This window comes from Megascapheus bottae, chromosome 19 (assembly GCF_031878675.1).
Source record: "Megascapheus bottae isolate mThoBot1 chromosome 19, mThoBot2.hap1, whole genome shotgun sequence".
NCBI lineage: Eukaryota > Metazoa > Chordata > Mammalia > Rodentia > Geomyidae > Megascapheus > Megascapheus bottae.
The window spans coordinates 26671435-26693291 of record NC_143527.1 but is presented as its reverse complement, the minus strand read 5'-3'; the positions used below and the strand labels follow the sequence as shown (position 1 = coordinate 26693291).

Below are 21857 nucleotides of genomic sequence, written 5' to 3'. Positions count from 1 at the left end.
GTATCCTTCAGAATGAACCCTAGCATAACTTGAATGCTTAATAACTTAGTGTCTCTTAGTGCCTCTTCTAGTAGTCTTTGTATACCCTTAAAAAGAGGCCTGGTGCTAGTGGCTTATACCTGTAATTTTAGCTCGTCAGAAGGCTGAGACCTGAGGATCACTGGGTGAAGCCAGCTTAGGCAGAAAAGTCCATGAGACTCTTATCTCTAAATACCAAAACAACTGGAAGTACCCTGTTGCTCAAGTAGTAGAGCAACTAGCTTTGAACACAGGCACTCAAGAATAGTACCCAGGAGCTGAATTCAAGCCCCAGGACATCTCAAAACAAACAAACAAGGAGTTGGAGCTATAGTGTAAACTGGCTTTTAGTTTCTTCCAGTAGGGACATATTCTTATATCTGTGAAGGAAAAGTTGTTTCATTAATATTTTTTGGTACTTCAACAGAAACATCTTTAGCTTTTAAGTTCTTTCTGTGTGTATTTCTGTGTAAATTCTATGTTGTATTCTAGTTCACTATCAGTTCCAGTTCCATTGGCTGCTTTTCTTTTCTTTTCTTTTTTGTCATGGGGCTTGAATGCTGGGCCTGGGCATTGTCCCTGTGCTCTTCAGCTCAAGGCTAGTACTCTGCCATTGGGTGTTTTCTGGTGGTTAATTGGAGATAAGAGTCTCACAGACTTTTTTTGCCCAGGCTGGCCTTGTACCTTGATCCTCAGAACTCAGTTTCCTGAGTAGCTTACAGGTATGAGCCACCAGTGCCCGGCCCATAGGTCGGTGTTTTTAGTTCACAGTAGGTTTAAATAAACTGGCATTGTTCCCTTTGATAAAACATATCAAATCAATCTTATTTTTTATGCTTATTTACTTATTTGTTGAGTACTACAGATTGAATTCAGAGCCTTGTGCTTACTAGGCAAGCACTGTAGCTATGCCTTCAGCTCTTTTCTACTTTAGCTATATTTCAGATAGGGTCTGCATTTATTGCTTAGGCCATCTTAGGCCTATCCTCCTATTTACACCTCTAACAGATAAATTTGCAGGTGAGTACCACGATATCAAATTTTGTTAAAATGAGGTCTCAGCTAACTTTTTCCCACCTGGTCTTAAACGAGGATTTTCCTGATCTCTTCCTACTGAATAGCTAAGATTACTACAAATGTGAGCCGTACACCAACCACTGCCACTAACACCACTCCCTCCTGTCTGCCCTTTTTTTTTTTTACCAGTCCTGGTGCTTGAACTCAGGGCCTGGGCCATGTCCCTGAGTTTATTTTGCTCCAAGGCTAGCCCTCTATCTTTTGAATCACAGTGCCAATTCCAGCTTTTTCTGTTTATGTGGTATTAAGGAATTGAACCCACAGCTTCATGCATGCTCGACAAGTACTCTACCACTAAGCCACATTCCCAGTCCATCCTGCTTATGTAAATATTTCTTTTTTTTCTAAAAGACTGAAAGATTATTTCTAGTAGAAGTTAATCAGAGCATGCATGTGTTTTAGAATTTCAGCAAGGAAGGAACAAAGAGTGCATCATTGAAGGATTTATGTCTGGAAGACAAAAGACGCATTGCAAACTTGATTAAAGAACTGGCCAGGTAAGACAAAGACATGGAATGTGAAATGTGTTATTATATAACAGACACCACTCTTTTGAGAACAGAAAATCACTATTGTTTTGAAGTCATTATGCCATTGAATTTACTACAAAAGCAAAGACTTAATAACAATAGCATCAAAGGGTTCATTGTCCACAAAAGGGCTCCCATTCCAGTACTCACTCCAGTGACCTCATTTCCTTCCACTCATTTCAGTTCCTTGGAGGTACCGTTATTTCCCAGTAGTTCTGTGGACTAGGATCCGAACCTTTAATGTGTGGCCTTTGAGAGCTGTTTGTCTAAATCTAAATACCAGCTGGGTGTTGCTAGCTTATGCCTATAATCCTATCTACTCCAGAGGCTAAGATATGGAAGATCAAGGAATTCCAAGCCAGCTCAGGCACTATCTCCAGCAAAAGACAAGGCTGGAGGCATGGCTCAAGTAATACAGGGCCAGCCAAGTAAGCAACTTTGGCAAGCACCAAGCCCTGAGTTCAAAATTGTAAATTAAGTGGATAATGAATAGCCAGAGCAAATATTTTGAGTAGATTCACTGGAATTATTCAATTATACTGTTCACTTTCAACTTATTATTTACTACCATAAGTATCTGTCTGAGAAACGTGCTTGCAACAACAATTAGTGATATTTTAATGGTAACTTTATAGTCACCATATTTGTTTTCATTGATTAATTGGTATTGTTTAAAAATGAACCCTTGGGGAAGGGAGCACTGGAAGTGGTGCTGTGGCTCAAGTGTTAGAGCTCTAGCCTTGAGAAAGCCCAAGAACAGTGCTCAGGCCCTCAGTTCAAGCCTCGGGACTGGCAAAAAAATAAATAAATAAAAACTCTACTGGGGCAGGGAGCATGGCCTAGTGGTAGAGTGCTTGCCCAGCATGCACAAAAGCCCTGGGTTCAATTCCTCGGTAACACACACACACGCACACACGCCAGAAGTGATTCTGTAGCTCAAGTGGTTGAGCGTTAGTCTTGAGAAAATCCAAGGACAGTGCCCCGGCCCTGAATTCAAGCCCCACAACTGGAAAAAAACAAAATAAAACAAGCTCTTCTTTTTTCTCTGTTTGATATTTATTTAATTATTTTTAATCTGTGTCAAACTCATAAATAGTTCTCTTTGACATTGACAGAATTTGATATTGACGTTGACAGAATTTATCAATCGTATGTGGAGGTTATATACATGTAGTCATTGTGTATATATTTATTTTTGCACAAATTTTCACATGTATGAATTTGTGTTGTGTGCAGTTATTATAGTCAAGATTCTAAACAGTTACTTTCCTTCCCATTTCACTCCCAATCCCATGCTATACTTATCTGTTCTTTATCTAAAATTTTGTCCTTTCAATAAAGCAGTATAAATGGGATCATGTAATGTGACATTTTTTGAGATTAGTTTCTATTCACTCAACATAATCATCTCTAAACTCATCCAAGTGGTTGCATATTTCCGAAGTTTATTCTGTTTTATTGCTGAGTAGTATTCCATGTGGTATCTCCATAGAGATGTCACAGTTTATTTATAAGCTGAGGAATATTTGCCTTTTCTAGTTTGTAACAGTTTAAAAAATACAGATTACTATAAATATTCAAGTATAGATTTTTGTGTAAAATGTCCTAAGTGCCTGTTTAGTTTTACTAAGAAACTACTTTCCAGAATGTTTGTACCATTTCATATTCCTGCCAGCAATACAAAAAATCTAGGATCTCTACATACTAGTTAAATTTTTTCTGTAATTTTTATTTTAGCAATTTCCATGTTATTAATGTCTCATTTTGCTTTTGATTTGCATTTCTCAGATGATCATTGATGTTCTACATTGTGTCATGTGCTGTGGCCCTTTTAAGAATTCCTTTCTCCTCCCCTTATCTTTCTTTCCCCCCATCATCTCCCCTTCCTTTCCTCCTTCTCTTTCTCCCTCCCTCTCTCCTTTCCTCCTTCCTTTCTTTACCTCTCTTACTTCCTTGGAAATGAAAGATTGAATTTTACTTTGAAGAGATAAAAGATGTTTTATTGGGAAAAGGACATTTAGATGTAGTTCAATGTTTTGACTAAATACTGTCTTTATTAATATTCTTTGCTTAACAAATCCATATCATACGAAGTAAGACAAACTGATTGCTACTTCGTGTTCTGCTTTCCTGGCCTAGTATACTTTTTTTTTGAATCACTAGAAATTTAGTGAATTTAATTGAGGATAATGATGAAGTATTAATAGAAAATGATTAGGAAGCCAAAAAGTTTTTAAAGTTTCCTTTTAAAAGTTTAAAAGGACTGCCACACTACCACTTTAGCGACACTTCCAATCCAGTTTTTTTTTTTTTTTCAGAAAAAGAAACGAGCTATGAAGTACTATGATTTAGTTGTGTTAAAGAACAAAAAAAATGAAAAGTGTCAGGAGATTTAGAAGAACATATGTACTTCCATGACATTCAAGTGTAGTATACTTGAAGAATTTCAGCTCTTGTGCAGATTCACTGATATTATTTCAGGGGAAGAGTCACTTATCATGCTTGGCATCCACCATTGGCCATTGGGAAGCATCTTCTCAGAAGAAAATAATATTCAGTAGTGAATAATATTCAGTTACAGAACAAATAGTACATTCTTTCAGTGACAGAGTGACATGCAATATATATGCAAAGTGTTTATTATAGCTTTTTGTTAATTGTACCTTTGAGGTTTAAACTTCATTAAAATAACAACGTCATTATTTGAAAAAAATGGAAAGGGGTGGATTTGGGTCTAAGCAATATTATGTGAGAAATTGGAAAATGTCCCAATTATTAGTGACTTACCTATAATCTCCTAGATTCTCTTTAATATTTGTATTGGAAAGAATGAAAGAGTGAGAAAGAAATCTAAAAGATATATTCATAATTTTAATTGAAAAGTGTGAATAAAAGATATAATTTAGTACTGAAATAATAGGCTAAAATAAATTCAAATATTAAAAAAACATTTGTGAGAATAGGATATTGCATGTCTGATTGTGTTAAAGGTCAAACCAAAGGGGGAAAAGTGTCTGAAAATATAGAAAACTTACATATTCCTATGTAAATATAGTGCATTATTTCAGGGAAAATTAGAGTAAGACTTATTGGTTAGGCCAAGTAGATAAAATATTAAAAAGGTCTCATTCATAGTTAACTTATCTGAATGTTAGCCAGTGAAAATTATGATATTAGACAAGAAAACAAGTAGGTTGAAAAAATTTGTATATGAGTTAGTCTATGAAGGCCTTCTTAAAAATCTGTGTATGCCCAGTGAACTTTTACACTTGGGTTTACTATACTAATGAAAGAATAGTATACTAATTGAAACTGAAATTTACAGGCTAATGGAGAATAGATATTATAAAGATGAATTAGTAGAAATGTGAATTACTTAACTTGTTGAGGGGAATGATAACAGATGAGATTCAGATAAATGAAGTTGTTTCCCTAAGGTATCTAGCATTGATGTACATTTGCAAGGCCTAGTGGTCTGCTAAATGATCTTTCTAGGAGGTACTAAGAGAAGAAAAATCTTTTTGTTGAAATTGCTTTAAGTGACCTCACAAAATCTTATGCAATAAAATTAATGAGTTGTTCATATAGATGGGAAAAGTAGTGTCATTTGTGAGGATTTATGGCTTTTGAAGTATTGCAGTTTGTGCTGAAAGATTGTGACAACTCTACATACATTTGCAGTTTTTACAGAGACTATTCAAAAATAGTAGGAGTACCATGGGCTAATTCATAGACTGTACTGCCAACTTGATCTTTAAAGGGAAACAAGTTTTAGCACTTTAAAATAATCTTGACAACAGTTGCAATGGTTGATGCATATGAACTGTGTTTTAAGAAGTCTGAACAAAATCTTGGATTGTTTGATGCCCAACACCCCTACTATCAAAGAAGACATCATTCCCCAGAGAATACTCGTGCAATAACTCACTGTAGGCCCAGGTACTGTCATTTTTTTCTCAGAGGACAGTGCTATTTTCTCAGGCAAAAACTTCAGTGGCACCATTAGTTTCTTATTGTAAAAATGAGTAGATTGTTATTTTATATTTATTTTTATTTTTAAATTATCATGAATTATATGATATGCATTTAATTATAATTTTTGTTTGTAATTTAATGTGTATTTCAGCACAATAGAAAAGACATTAATTTTTTAATTTTTCAGTTTCGAGTCACTGGTGGCTAACACTATCATTGTTATTCAGGAGGCTGAAATCTGACACCTAGGTAGTAAAGTGCATGAGACTCTTATCTCCAATAAACTGTGGAGCTGTGGCTTAAGTTGTAGAGCAGTAACTTGGAGCAAAAATGTTCAGGGACAGTGTCTAGGCCCTGAGTTCATGTCCCAGGACTGACACACACACACAAAAAAGTGAAATTTCCTAGCATATACAGTAAAATATTTTCATATTTACATCGACATATTCTAAATAATGGTATGAAAATATAAATCAAAATAATTTTAATGAAAAAGTTAACCTATATATTTTTAAGTTGGAACATTTTTCTGCCCTGTATTCAGCATTGTGTTCTGTGTAGATCTTTTTAAAATCACATACATGTTTTGTAACCAAGGTGAGGAAGACTAGTTTATGAGAGTAAATTAAAAACTAAAGCAGAGTATTGCTAAGGAATTCAGCACACCTTTGCAAGAAACTTTCATAAAATCATAGCTATAAGCTGTAAGTTCTTTTTTTAAGTTGACAGGATTTTATTTTTTCTTCATTTTTGTATTTCAGAGTAAGTGAAGAAAAGGAAGTAACAGAAGAACGACTAAAAGCTGAACAGGAGTCATTTGAAAAGAAGATCAGGCAGTTGGAAGAACAGAATGATCTGATCATTAAAGAGAGGGAAGATATCCTTTTTGAAAGTCCTCTTTTGACTCTGTGAAGAAAATAAAACTCTAGAGAAATAATTGTTCTAATTTATAACAGGGAATAAATCTGCATGTGCTGCCATTTCTAGGCAATCAGAAAGACACTTAACAGCATGTGCTGTTGCTTTCTTTGTGCTTGATAAGGCCACCCAGCTGTTCTGCTGCTGTTATTATGCTGTGAAGCACATATTTGTCAACTAAAAAAGACAATAAGAAATTTGAGCATTAAAATGTAGTTGGAACGTTACTAAATTCTGTTCCACTACTGTAATTGAGCCTGAACCTTCTTGTAGCTGGTATTCTTCCTACCTTTGATAGTTCCAAGGAATTCTCTGAAATCATAAAAATTTGAAAATGGTATTTGTAACTGGTATTATAACTGGTAAATGTTTATACTGTAGCATACATGAAACTCTTTTCATGGAACAGAAAACTGTGTTTAAAATTATAGAGGTGTGTGTGTGTGTGTGTATGTGTGTATGTGTGTGTGTGTGATACTTAAAAATTATGCTCAAAGAAATATGCGAATTGTTGGGCTCAGTGGCTTACACCTGTAATCCTAGCTAATCAGGAGGCCCAGATCTGAGGTTCAAGGTTCAAAGCCAGCCCAGGCACAAAAGAACCTGAGACTCTTACCTCCAAATAAACTCTAGAAAATGGGAAGTGGGGCTTGGCTCAAGCGTAGGGTGGTAGCCTTGAGCTGAAGAGCTCAGAGGCAGCTCCCAGGCCTAGTTCAAGCCCCATGACCCACAAAAAAAAAAGAGTAAAGAAAGAAAAAAGAAATATGTGAATTAAAATAGGACTTTTAAAATCATCTTTACTTATACAAGGGGATTCAACACATAAATTTATGAGTATAGGCCATCGTGATCAATGTCACCTATCATTCTCCCTCATCTCTCTCAATCCTACCTATCATCTAGAATTACCTGGTTCCATGATGTTTTTTTTTTAATAGGTTGAATTATTTAACTTTAAGTGTTTTATTTGGTGGTTTTGATTTAGAATTTACTGTCCTGAAGTTAGGGAGATGAATCTGCCAGCTAACCTAGTGTGTATGTGAATGCTTGAAAGAACCATTGTCCTTATTGGATGAATTATCATTAACTTTATAGTAAATTCTTAAAAATTCCACAAGTGCAAAAGGGTCATATATTGACATGCCTTTCTGCAAACTAGACTAGAAAAATGAAAGCATAAAAATTAATTAGGTTGAAAAACACAGGACTACATCCATTAAAAAAAATGAGTTCTGAACTTTTAGTTTTCAAATAATGTGATAGGAATTACTTTATCGAAGTTCTCAGATTTGATTTGCTGATTACAGCATTAATAAGGCTTATTAACTCCACAGTTATAAGGAAATAGTTTTAGGTGTCTTTCCTTTGTAGATGTATAGAGTTTAAATAATCATCTCTGGCCTTTTCGTGGTTCACTTTGACTTTCTTGCCCCCAGGGTGTTGGCTCTCAGGCTAGGTTTTGTTCTTGCTATTTCCTCTCCAGGTTTGTGGATTGCAGTTTACTCGGAATTCAGAATACACTATCTAGCACTTTGAAGAAATGGTAAATTAGGGACCTGAATTTCTAGCAGGCCTTCATTTTTTCTCACATAATAAAAACTGTGGAGATAGCCCTTGGTTATAAATTTTGGTGGCTTCGAGGGGCATGGTGGCTCACGCCTGTAATCCTAGCTACTCAGGAGGCTGAGATCTGAGGATCAAGGTTGAAAGCCAGCCTGGGCACAAAAGGACCTGAGACTCTTTTTTTTTTTTTTTTTCTCTAAACATTTTTATTTCAAATCTCTTTTTACCCTTCCCCCAAAAGACATGGGTTGGTACAGCAATCATAAAAAGGACATACAAGCACAAGAGTCAAAGATCTCGCGCACTGACACTTTAAAAAACCTGGGAATTGTACATGGGATTTCCAAACAGGACCTGCAGCAGCTAATGTCTCTTTACAAGATTCAAACATGCCTGTTAATACAGTATACACAGACACCCAGTTCTGGAACTAATTTACCAATGCCCCTTCTCCCCCCACCCAGAAAAATACCAAAACACACCCAAAGTGCATTTGTATTGTTTATATCAAAACATCTTTCCCTCTCGCTAGCCCTCCCCCTCAGGCCCTCCCACCTTAACATTTAAGATTGGCCTGCAAGTCTATTTTAACCATTTAGTCATTTTTATAGTTTATGAAAATAAATTATACAGCAACTATTTTAATAAATTAAGCACAAAATGGGGAGGAAAGGACAACTAAATGGGAAGACGAAAGCCAAGCCACCCTTTGTTTGGAGGCTAGTTGAGACAGAGTAGTTGCAGGGAGTATGTCTTCTCTTCTAGTGAAGACTTGGCAACCACACTGAAGCCAGAATGACACCCAGAATGGACTTTATTAAAAAACAACCAAAAATGTACAACAGTGGCTGTGCCATGGCAGCACCAATAGCTGGCCTGCCCACAGGGTGGTGCCTGGATCCTGTCTGTCCTAGAGTGGTCAGACCAGCCTGCTGCTCCATCAGATCTGGTTAGGGAGCTGCAGACATAGCCGAGTGCAGCTGCATGCGCATACATGATTAGCCCAGATGATGATGAGTTCTGATGAGTAGTGTCCTGTTTTCCTTATATTTTGTCTCCAGGAGAAACTACAATTGCAGTCCAGCTGCGACCTAATGTTGATATCTTCTCCCCATGGTTGGCTGCTTTTGCCCCTTTAGGCCTTCTGGCATGGAGGAGTAGGACAGAGGAGAGGAGCACTTCCAGGAACCCTCTAAAACCTTCTAAATGAAATGGGAGTGAAGGCATGTCACAAACTCAGCATGCTTGGCTGGCTTTCTGGGAGGTAGATGAGAGTGGGAAGGAATGGAAAAGGGTGCAGAAATGACAGGTAGGGAGACAGGAAGAACTAGGTGACCTCCCCACTCCAAGATGCCCCGTAGGTCCCCAAAAGCAATGAAAAGGACAAAGATGATGTGAAATCTGCTGCAAAGAATGGTCGCTTTCTCTGGAAGATTAGAGAATCGGTATTGTAATGCAAGTCATTTCTCTGTGAACTGCAGTATCTGAGTCCCTGTCTCTGTGATTCAACCCCATCTCACTTCTCAAAAAACTTTTCCATTTACTCAAGGCATCCTGTCATTCTTTTCTGAGCAGCTGGCTCCAAAGTCAAAACAGGAAGGACCTGGGACTCTATCTCTTATCTCCAATTAACTAGAAAAATGGGAAGTTGGGCATGGCTCTAGGGTTGGGCTGAAGAGCTCAGGAACAGCACCCAGGCTGAATTCAAGCCCTATGACCTACAAGAAAAAAAAAACTTAAGTGGCTTCAAGTTTTAAGTTCTGACATGTTTTACAATCTTCTTAACATTTTCTAATGGTTGCTTGAGTTCTAGGCACCTCATTTACAATAAGATAGGAAGAAAAAGAGAGGTTCCAGCAATTGTAACTTTTCTCCTTAAAAAAAAACAAATACATCAAAACTTTCTAGCATTGCTCAATTCCTATTTAATAGACTTTCATTGATGTTTGTTTTCCTACCTGCAATTTTGTTCCGATACTATATTGCTGTATATTGTATTGGTTTAGATACTTTAGAAAGCCTGGCTACAATTGCAGTGGTTTATTGATTGTCTGGTGATACAGTAAAGAAATTTGTGTAGCTATTTGGAAAAGTTGAGTCTAATTTATCAAACTATGATACTTAGCACTGTCCAAGGGAAGATGAATTCTGTTTTGCTAAAGCAGTTCTAGACTCACCTAGCTATGAATGATTTCTTCTGTAGGCCAAATGTTAGGATATGTTGGATGGTTGTAATAGCCCCAATTTTTTCATATATTTTTATTGTAATTAATAGAAGGGTTATATTATATTCACCACATAGAAGGTGCATTATTTCACAAACATTGATACCCTTTCTCATGTCTTGGTCCCCATTTCCCTCCCCTCACCCCCACCCCTAATCTTGTTATCTCTCCTTCCCTATCCTATTTCAAATAACCAAATAAGCATAAATACAATATATCAGATAGCAAGGTTAAAATACTGTAACAATATGAGATAACCAAGGGACAACAAAAGAGATGAGAGATAACATAGTACATTAAGGACAACAATCACTCATTATGTGGCTTTTGTTTTTATATCCTGGAGGTCCTTTCATTTAGCATCATCCTTTATGGCCTTATGTATCTAGGTTTTGCTCTATTGTAAATCTCTGCTAGGAGAGCCCAAGGTTTCTACTGATTATGACAAATGAGAGAAACCATTGACCCTATGTTCCTTTGAATCTGGCTTACTTCACTTAATATGATTTTTTTCTAAGTCTTTCCATTTCCTTACAAATGGGGCGATGTCATTCTTTCTGACAGCAGCATAAAATTACATTGTGTATAAATACCACATCTTGTTGATCACTCATCAACTGAGGGGCATCTGGGTTGGTTCCATATCTTTGCTATGGTAAATAGTGAAAAGTACAAATTTTTATGATTTCCCTAGGATTTAGCTCAAAGATCAACAATACTTCTGTGAGCCAAATCCTGTAGGATGGTAGCTAAATCTAGCCATACCCTTTATGAATTGCCTGTAGTTGCTTTTGTGCTCTGGTTGCAAGAAAGACCTTATAATTTTCCTCTCCTAAACATTTGCTCTCTACTGTTTTAAAGAAAAAGTTTTCTGACCCTTGATCTCTGTTTTAGATTAAAAAAAGGAAATGGAATGTTAATAAAGTAAATATAAATAAAATCATGGCATTAATGAGGTCTATTTTACATTTTGATGAGAAGAGTATTGGCTTGGGCAGATAATGTTTGTGAATGAAATTTGAGGTGAATGTTAAAATATTATCAAAACTTAAAAGAGATGTGTTAGTATGTTTCAAGGTATTTTTAATGATAAATAATAAGTAGTATTTGTAGAAATTGTCAAAAAAAGTAATGATGAAATGATTTGAAAAAGTACTTACGTGGTTTCTAGTTTGAGTAAATTGCCCACATACAAATCTCTGTTAACCAAATAAACCTGACAAAGGTTAATATAGATGATTTTACAGTACATAAAACTAAGAAACATAAAATGAGGCTGTAATTTAAAATAATATAATTTTAACTATAGATACATTTACCTATCATACATGAATGATTCAGATACTTTCATATATATGAAATCAGATAATTTAAGTTCATTTCATTTTAAAATCTGTTTCAGTGTAAGGATCTATACACATAATTGTAATCTTTGTCATTTTAAAGATAAATCATGTTTATGGGAATTTTGTTTTTACAAGTTCTAATAATTTGACTTCTTGATAACCTATAAACATGTATGGATGTCTGAGTGACAAATAAAAAACATCTTACATTTAAATTAGGATCAGGCTTTACTATAATTACTTCTTAGATAAAATTGATAGTTTATTAAAACATGGCATTTTTATTAATTTTCATTTAATGAACAAAAAAAAGCTCATTTCTTAATACTTTTACCATTTAAATGAACATGCCAAATACAAAGTCACACAGTGTAGTGAATCTAGTGAATGAATATGAAAAGTGAGGGAAACTCAAAAGAACTATGTCAAGTAACCATAATTCTGAAGCATGTAGTTGTATAAGTGTTTGTTGTTGTATGGCTTTGTTTTGTTTTTGTTCTTTGTAGTGCTGAGTATAAAAGTAAGTTTTAACTCCATTTCCTGGTAATCAGGTTGAAGAAGGTGTTTCCATGTATCTTTGGTTGTGACTTGGTAAACTGAAGAGCTTGAAGGATTTTTGAAGCTCACATTCCATTCAGGAATCGACATTTTAGAAGCTTCTTAGAAGAAAGAATTTTAAAGAAACTAACCTTAATAATTTTGAAGATTGTTTTAGAAGGAACCAAAAGCATCAGCATGTCTTTACTAAAAAGGAGATTAGGGAAAATTGACATGAATTTTACCAATATATGAGGTAATAATTTATTTTGAATAATAGTAATACTATAGCAATACTCAAAGCTTTCCTATTTGGCTGTACATCCCATTTCTGCTATAAGAGTCTGTGTACAATGATCTGCCACCATGAAGTAAATTGTTCACATGAGTAGAAACGGTGGCATGGGATGGATATAGTAGCATGGGAGGGAGGGGTAGCTAGTAGAAATAGGTTCCTTTTTTTTTTTTCTGCTTGACCTCAGGGTGTTAGCACTGTCCTTTGGCTTTCTCAAGGTTAGTGCTCTACCACTTGAACCACAACACCATTTCTAGCTTTTTCTGTGTATGTGGTACCAAGGAATTGAACCTAGAGCTTCGTGCATGCTAAGGCAAGCACTCTACTAGGCCCTGCTCCCAGACTGAAATAGGTTTCTTATAAATAAGGATTTAAGTTTCAAACAGATAAGTCTTTCCTTTATAGTTAACCTTACAGACCTTCCATAAAAGAAAATAGAGGCCGTTTTCTAGTCTTTGAAATAGTTTCGGGTCAGTTGAAATTTGAAATTTATAGTGGCTCTCACTTGTGACCCTAACTACTCAGTAGGCTGAGATCAGGAGGATTGCTTTTCTGGGCAAAAGATTGTGAGAACTCCTTTCAGCGGAAGTGAATGTGTAACGTACCAATTAAAGCAGGGAGCATAAAATAGGATTGTGATATAGGCGTGGACCTATGTGAAAAGAAATCCTTACCTGAAAATAATTAGCCCCTGAAAGGGCTCAGGTGGTGCCTCACTGGTAAAAAAAAAAACCTGACTGAAAAGTGAAGGGTCCTACAGTCAGACCCTTAGTACTATTTTTTTTTTCCCCAGTAAAAGAATAGGGAAGAAGAATAGGGTAGAAGTGATAGGGAAGAGAAGAGAGCATTTTGGTGTCTGGCAAAGTGGTATGTTATATGTAGCAAAGGCGTCACCTATCAGCTTTGATGAATTTTGGCATTTTTGTTTGATTTTTATAGTATTCAGTAATGAACCAAGGGTACCAAGCTTATCAAGCAGCTGCACTATCACTTGAGCTATCCTCTCAAACTTTGACCTTTATTTTAAATAAATTTTAGAATTTTTTTTTATTGGTCGTGGGGCTTGAACTGAGCGACTGAGGGCCTGGACACTGTCTCTGAGCACTTTCATTCAATTATAGCACTCTTCCACTTTGAGCCACAACAGCACTCACTTCCAGTTTTCTGGTGCTCTAATTGGAGATAAGAGTCTCATAGACTTTCCTGCTTGTGCTGCCTTCAAACCGCAGTCCTTAGATCTCAGCCTCCCAAATAGCTAGGATTGCAGGCATGAGCTGCTGACTCCTGGCTGAATTTTACATTTTTATGCTTCCAAATTGAATTATCAACTATACTTGAATAAAATTACCTTATTCCATTTAATAAGCCTTAGAGTATATTGTTTTACTAATTTAGTAATTGTCTGTAATTGACCTGTAGTGTTTTAAGCCATTTTATTTGTTCTGTAGTACTATGCAAATTTAGTAAATTTTGAATATTTGTATTATAATATGCAATGCAATATTTGTATTAAAGTATACGATATAATATTCGTATTAAAATAAAAAATATAATAATTGCATATTTTCCTAGAATATCATGTCAAATTAAATCATTCCATTTATATTCCAGGTAAGAATGTTGTTTGTTTTTTTGATGGATCATGGGGCTTGAACTGTGGGCCTGGGCTCTGTCCCTGAGCTCTTCAGCTCAAGACTACCACCCCACCCCTTGAGCCACAGACCTGCTTCCCCTTTTCTAGTGATTAATTGGAGATAAGTCTTTATTGCTCTGGCTGGCTTTGAACTCTGATCTTCAGATCTGAGCCTCCTGATTAGCTAGATTAGGGACTTGAGCCAATGTGCCCAGCACTTTTGTTGTTTCTAAACCATTCTTAAGATTATTTGTTCTCATAAATACATTTGTGTGTTTCCAGGAGCTAATAGCTCACACGTATAATTCTGGCCTCTCTGAGACTCCTGTCTCCAATTAACCGCCAAGACTCAGCAGAATTGTAGTTCAAGTGATAGAATGCTAAGATCTTGCCCAGATCCTGAACTCAAGCCCCAAAATTAGCACAGAAAATAAACAAGAGGGCCGGGAATTTGGCCTAGTGGTAGAATGCTTGCCTAGCATGCACAAAGATCCAGGTTCAATTGCTCAGTACCACATACATAGAAAAAAGCAAAAAGCAGTGCTGTAGCTCAAGTGATAGAGCGCTAGCCTTGAGAAAAGCTCAAGGACAATGCTCTGGCCCTCAGTTCAAGCCCCACAGCTGGCAAAAAAAAAAAGTGTTAATGCTAATCATAGGGATGCCAAATATTTGAGAAAAATAAAATAATTTTAAATACAATTTTATTAAGTCTTTGGGGTGTTAGGCTAATCTTTTCTAAAAATTATTTTTATGTAGTTGTACAAAGGAGTTTCATTTCAACGTGGCAGTTTATGAGTACAGTGTATCCTATATCACCCATTCATCATTCTCCCCCATTTCTTCCAATACCACCCATCATAAGTTAATCTTATTGTGGTTTTCGTGTGTGTGTGTGTGTGTGTGTGTGTGTGTGTGTGTGTGTGTGTGAATATGTGTGTGTCATGGAGCCTGAGTGCTGTCACCAAGCTCTTCAGCCTTGAGCTAAAGTTTTCTAGAGGTTAATTGAAGATAAGAGTCTCAGGTTCTTTTGTGCCCGGGCTGACTTTAAACCTTGATCTTTAGATCTGAGCCTCCTAATTAGCTAGGATTATAGGCATGGGCCACCGCTAGCTTTTTTTGGTTTTTGAAATACCCTTAGTCAAGGAATAAGAGGAAGAAATTTGTGAAGATATTTTATAAACTATACTGGCCTCATCTAAATTTATTATTATCTTCAGATAATTGTATGAAGAATTTAAGGATTTTTATTTTTTGCCAGTCCTGGCCTTGAACTCAGGGGCTAGGCACTGTCCTTGGGCTTTCTCAAGCTCTACCACTTAAGCCACAGCACCATTTCTGGCTTTTTTCTATGTATGTGGTACCAAGGAATTGAACCCGGGTCTTCATGCCATGCTAGGCAAGCACTCTACCACTAGGCAAACTCCCACCCAGGAATTTAACATGTCAGTTTATGTGTGTGAATATGTGTGCATCTTTTTAATTATGTTTTATTATTTTTAAGGAGTTGTACAAATGAGACACCATTCACCACTTCCATCAGTCCCATTCCTAATAATCTCATCAAATTTGCTAGTTCAATTTTCATGTATTTATTATTGTGGCTACCCTATATTCATTAGTTAATCTATCTCCTCCTTTTAGCCTCTATCCTTTCAGTCAAGATGTATTTCAGCTTCCTTTACTCATTTCCTTAAGTTGCTAATTGTTCAAAGGAATGATTCCATGGACTCTTACATCTTTGTGTACCACACTTCAGTTTGATCATATATATGATTGTTTTATATATATATCATATATTTGTGTATGCACATGCAAATGGCCCCTGTATGTCATATTCATGTTTGTACTTAAGGACAAACACCCACATATAAAAGAAAACATAAGCTTTTTGTCTTTCTGGGGCTGGCTTACTTTGCTCTATGATTTTTTCCCCCAAGTCTATCCACTTCTGCAAATGACATAATATGATATTTTCTGGTGGATGAATGAAATTCCAGTAGCTGTGGTTACAGGGATGAGCCATGGGCACTTAGCAATAGCTATAATTTTTAAGTAAACACATACTCATTATATGTAATAACACCATGTTTGAGGTTTACTAAACATTTTACACTTAGCAAATGTTCAGGTGTCTTTCATTTTCTTGAATGCCAGAAAGGAACGGTCAGTTATATATGCTAAAGTAACAAAATAGTAGATGTTGACATAAAGAGAGTAAGAACCAATACATTTCTACATTTGAATGTTTACATTGTTAGCATTTCCTTGCTGTTAAGTGATATTTAAGCTAGAATTTCTTTTTATTTTAGCTTTTAGTTTATTTTTAATATTTATGTTTATGAACAAGCTGTACAAGGAATTTTAACTCCAGAAATCAAGTTATAAGTTAAATGCATCTTGATTAATGTTACTCCATTATTCTCTTTTTTTTCCCCATCCCATCCCTAGACTCAAATTCCGTAGTTTAATTTATACATAGTGCACACTGAATGTAATGGCTATATTTGCTCACACTTCTTTCCTTCATTCATGTACTGGAATTTAAAGAACTTAAGCTGGGATTTCTAAACATTTAGTATTTTGCAACCAAATCAAGTTTGTGGCAAAGAACAAAATGTAAGGCCTATTTTTAAAATTTCACTCCCTTTGCACAGAATTCACTGAGACATTGTGTTGAAATGAGTGGAATTTATCTTCTAACAGTGTCTTAGCATTGTAATTATCTACTCTGTTACCACTGCCAGCATCTATACTGTTGCTATTACCACTATTTTTATTTCTTAGCACCCTTTAAAAAAGTAGGTCATGTGACTAAAGATACGTTTTCCTATAGATGTTAAAATGGTTCATGTTGTTGTAAAGTATTTGTAATTTTATAGAAAGGTTATTCTTACCATCAAAATACCCTAGAGTTGCAGTATTGGGAGTACTGTTTTAATAATAAAGATTATCACATGGATAAGTTCTTAGAAGGCCCCATGATGGCAATATCCCTAGGTTTTGTCTTTAAGGGAAAACTGCTGAGAGGCAATAATTTTTTTGTATGTGTCCCATTTTCATTAATGCATGGTAATTGATGGAGTTGCAGTGACTTGTAGCAGTAATGAGTTCTAAACATAATAATGCACTCTTTTCTAATAAGTGAGCACTGCTGGGGTTTAAAAGCATACTAAATCAGTTGCTTTAGTATGAATTTATTAGTTTTTTTCAGCATTAGCTTTAATAGTAGTTATTTACATAAGCGTACATCCCATTAACCGCCATCAGGGCTGGAAAACATGCTGAACTGTTCATATTTTCATATAATTATTGAACATAATGGTTTCATTTGCATTTCTAAACAGTGATGTTTCTGTCAGCCTTGGAAATAGTGTCTTTACGCAGTCCCTATTTCACATCCACTTATTTGACATCGTTAAATTTTATGCTAATGTGCTTCCCTAGAATATCATCAGTAGGACAGATGCTTGTGCTTTAATATACAAATCAGGAATGCTTTTCCATCCCCCAAATGGCAAGGGAAATTTTTTAAATCTGCACTTATAGACAGAGAATTCCTCTTCATACAAATAGACTTATGAAATAAAACTTTCAGGGTTAAAAGTAATAATTTGCTTTCTTTTCAAAATGCTTTATTATAAATGCTGTTTACCTGCCTGGGGTTAGAGTTGTTTTGTTGAGTGAATATGTAAGTCTCAGTAAAAAATCTTGCTGTTTATGAATATTTTTAGTTTTTGTCTGAAATGTGGATCCTGAGGTGCAAATTTTTCAATGCTTTTGAAAATACTAAGTGACAGTATTCCTTTTTTTTTTTTTTTTTTTTTGCCAGTCCTGGGCTTAAGCTCAGGGGCTGAGCACTGTCCTTGGATTTTTCTCAAGGCTAGAGCTCTACCACTTGAGCCTCAGCACCATGTCCGGCTTTTTCTAAGTATGTGGTACCAAGGAATTGAACCGGGTCTTCGTGCATGCTAGGCAAGCACTCTACCACTAGGCCAAACTCCCGGCCCCAGTATTCCTTTTTTTTTAAAATAAAGTATTCCCTTTATTTTTATCTCTGGATTGTAAACCTCATAGTGGAAGCTTAAAAAGTTAATGCTCTTAGACATTTTATGCTATTCATATGTCTTTAGAAAATGTTCAGTGTAAGAGTTTGAGTTACTTAGTCCAAGAGACATGTCAGTTGAAGCAGCAGAACTAATACAGAAAGGATAGCTTCATGGACAAACTCATTTTTGTTTGTGTATCTATGTATACTATCAGCTTCTGTTTCTCCAGCATTTCTGAATGCTTTTGTAGGAGTTGTCAATCAAGTAGCTAGAAATTTTAAACAAGACTAACCAATTAAAGAATTATTTTGAGAAGTGAATTGAGTATTTCGTGGGAGTAGGGAATGGGCATGATGCAATTAACATTTTTTGTCTGGGGGCCTTGTCAAATCTTTTGACAGCTCTGGGCAGTTTTACTGTTGCCTTACTAGACCTTCAGTGCTAGAGCTGACTCTGCATAGTATAAAACGCAAGGTTGGCAGTCTAGCAAGAAAGAGTAGGAAACAGCTTTAAGAGGAGTTCTTGCCCCAAACTACTTGCAAAAATATATTACAAGAGATATAGCATAAAACTGATACAACATAAAAAGGGTTATTTAGATAGAAATATTACTTGGCTTAACTGATCAGAAGGCAAGACCTTTTTATAAAGACTTGTGTTCTTTGACAAACTGCCAAGAAAAAAAATACAATAAAGGTTGTAAAGAAACTGAAGTATAGAGGTGGAATTCATAGCGATTCGTTTTTGCCCCTCACATCGATTAGGCCCTTCTATCTAGGAAAAATGTAGTCTCTGTCACCAGATCAGTTGCTAAATCAAACATTTTATATAAAAGTGAAACAAAATTCTGAAAATCCTGCTGCACCTGAGGCAATATTTTCAGTTCTTTATAGAACAATTTATGATTGCATCCCTCAACAGCACTTTTTTTTTAGCGAGAGGGGCAAGGATAAAGGGCAGTTTCCTACAAAGGGTAGAGAAACATTTGCTGTCACACACCCACAAAAATCACAATTTAGCTCTTTCTCCTTGTACATATTTCTTCCTTTTCTGAAGAGAAGTGAACATTGACATTTTCACCAGTCTGATAATATGCTTATTAATGCATGTGCTATGAAATTTAATATTGTCAACTTCCCATAAAGATCTCTGTGATTATAGAACTTACTAAGACAGAGAAGGCATGCTTGAAATGCTCCATGACTGATTTCTAATCATTGACATCAGAGGATAAAACAGGTTTAACTTACATTTGAAAGCACCTTTGAATACCTTTAAGTTGGGGTACTTTTACATGTTCGGGTTTATTTTTTTATTTTTCTTTTTGTTTTTGTTTTATCTTTTTTTTGGGGGGGGGGGCTGGTCCTGGGGTTTTAACTCTGGTCCTGGACCCTGTCCATGAACTTCTTTTGCTCAAGGCTAGCACTCTACCAGTTGAACCACCACTGCATGTGACTTTTTTTGTGATTAATTGTCGATAAGAGTTTCACAGAATTTCATGCCTCAGCTGTCTTTGAACCATGATCCTCAGATTTCAGCCTCTTGAGTAGCTAGAATTATAGGTGTGAGCTACCAAAACCTGGCTGTGTTTTCTTTTTGTGGCTTGGGAAATGCAGTTGCTACCTTCTTTTTACAGATTGAAAATCCTAGAAATAGACCTCAAGCCCGGAGATGTTTGTACAACTCCTATTCTGCAAGGCTACAGGAACTCTGCAAGTTACTGTGTTGCATCTATTTAAGGAAACTTTTAATTCAAGGGTTTTGATTTTTCACTGAATAAATTTATTTTCCATTGTTAGCCAGGACAGAAATTATTATTTACCTCTAGAGATATTTGCAAATATGTCTGCTACTCTCCTTCACTCTATGTTTAGTGTTAGCATTAGAGGACATTGGAGGCACATAGGACTACTTGATAATTAATAGTTAATTAAAACATTTTAACCTTTTTCTGTTTTAAAAGGTGATACTATTAATTGTGGAATATATTTATGTAATACAGCACACCATTTCATTCTTGGAATCATCAGTGTGTGGTTTATACCTAGTTTCATCTTATTAACACCTGAATACGTAAGTAAATTTGTGACTTGATATCACAGTGAAAGTTAAAAAGTTTCAGATGTTTTATCTTTAGTTTGTATTGAATAATTATTTTTTATTTAAGGTAAGTATAAGTATAAAAAAATCTCTTGGGCTAGGCGTGTGGCCTAGTAGGAGAGTGCTTGCCTAGCATGCATGAACCCCTGGGTTCAATTACTCAGTACATATTCACAGAAAAAGCTGGAAGTGGTGCTGTGGCTCACACTTGAGAAAGTTCAAGGACAGTGCCTAGGCCCTGAGTTCAAGCCCCAAGACTGGCAAAAAAAAAATAAATAAAAATTCTTAAACACAACAGAAAAGTTATCCATTGTTTAATAGCATATATTTATAGTATTTTTTATGATTTTAATTGTATTATTATAGTTATAAAATTTCCCTGCTCATGAATATTAAGTATGTAGGTTTTAACAGTAGGAAAAGGGAAAGGAAAAGAAAACTCAAAGAGAAATCTGAGAGTTCGTGATTTTAGGGGAAATATTGAAAATGAAAAATTGACCTGTGTTCTGCTAAGCCTGTGATTAGGACCAGGCATGGTAGTATATTACTTTAATTTTAGCACTTGGGAAATGAGATATGAAGATCAGAATTTTAAGGGCAGCCTGAGCATTCTAAAGCTAGCCTAAGAAGCTGAGGAGGAAGAGGAGGGAGGAGGAGGAGGTGGCGGCCATGGCAGTGGAGGAGGAGGCCACAGTGGAGGCAGATGCTGCTGCAAAATAACATTCCCCGAATTCCAATCCTTTCCCTGAAAAAAATGGGGATATACTTCAGTGGGTTTATTTGAAAGATTAAATTAGATAATGCATATTAGATTCTTTGTGCCATGATTAAGCTTATTAAACTTTTTCTGGGCTAGGGTTGGTTTAAGTGGTATAATGCATTACATACCTGGCAAACTCTAGACCCTGAATATAACCCCAATTTTTTCCTGCTCCATCACTGACTTAGTAGAAGTGGGCATGGCTAATGTGATCCTTTAGTCTTGCCCTGTCATCTTTTAGTTTCTGGGTTAGCCAGTAGATTTATAATGTGAGCATCACAAGATAAACCTGGAAGCTTACTAGACATTCATATTCTTTCATGTCATACTTTATCAGACTTTACATTTTAAAAAACTCCCCTGGTAATCTGTACATTATAATACCATTGATACTAATTTCTGAAATAAGGCCTGTTTTGTCTTAACACACATGGACAATGGAGAAATAAGCTTGCTCTCTTTTCTAAGTCCTAACAAATTTGTAGCTTTAGATAATTATAAGATGAGGAGTGTATTCTAGGAATGTGTATTCTCCTTTTGTTAAGTACATTATTCTTCAAGTGGCAAGTGTAAGATACAAAAACTCTGTCAATTACGTCTGTTTTTTGGTAGTATTGCAGTTTGAACTCAGGACCTAGAACTTATCTTACTGCTTCAACTATACCCTCAACCAAGCTATTTTAGAGATGATGTCTGCTAAGGTTTTCTGCCTAGTCTGGCCTCAAACTTCAGTCCTTTAGATTCCAGCCTTCTGATCAGGATTATAAACCTGGGCCACTGGCCTAGTTCCCATAAAGACTTTTTATAGCTATATCTGACAATATTTTTCCAAAT

At 35.8% G+C, this 21857-nt stretch overlaps 1 protein-coding gene across 5 annotated transcripts in view; it reads left to right on the top strand.

The window, feature by feature from the left end:
• Window positions 1-21857, top strand: part of Kiaa1328 (KIAA1328 ortholog) — a 152377-nt gene that overhangs the window by 12623 nt on the left and 117897 nt on the right. For all 5 annotated transcript variants that reach the window (XM_090353225.1, XM_090353221.1, XM_090353222.1 and 2 more), the window contains 2 exons: window positions 1498-1592; window positions 6362-6477. In XM_090353225.1, the coding sequence (XP_090209351.1) occupies window positions 1498-1592; window positions 6362-6477 (211 nt within the window). The remainder of the gene's footprint in view (window positions 1-1497; window positions 1593-6361; window positions 6478-21857) is intronic.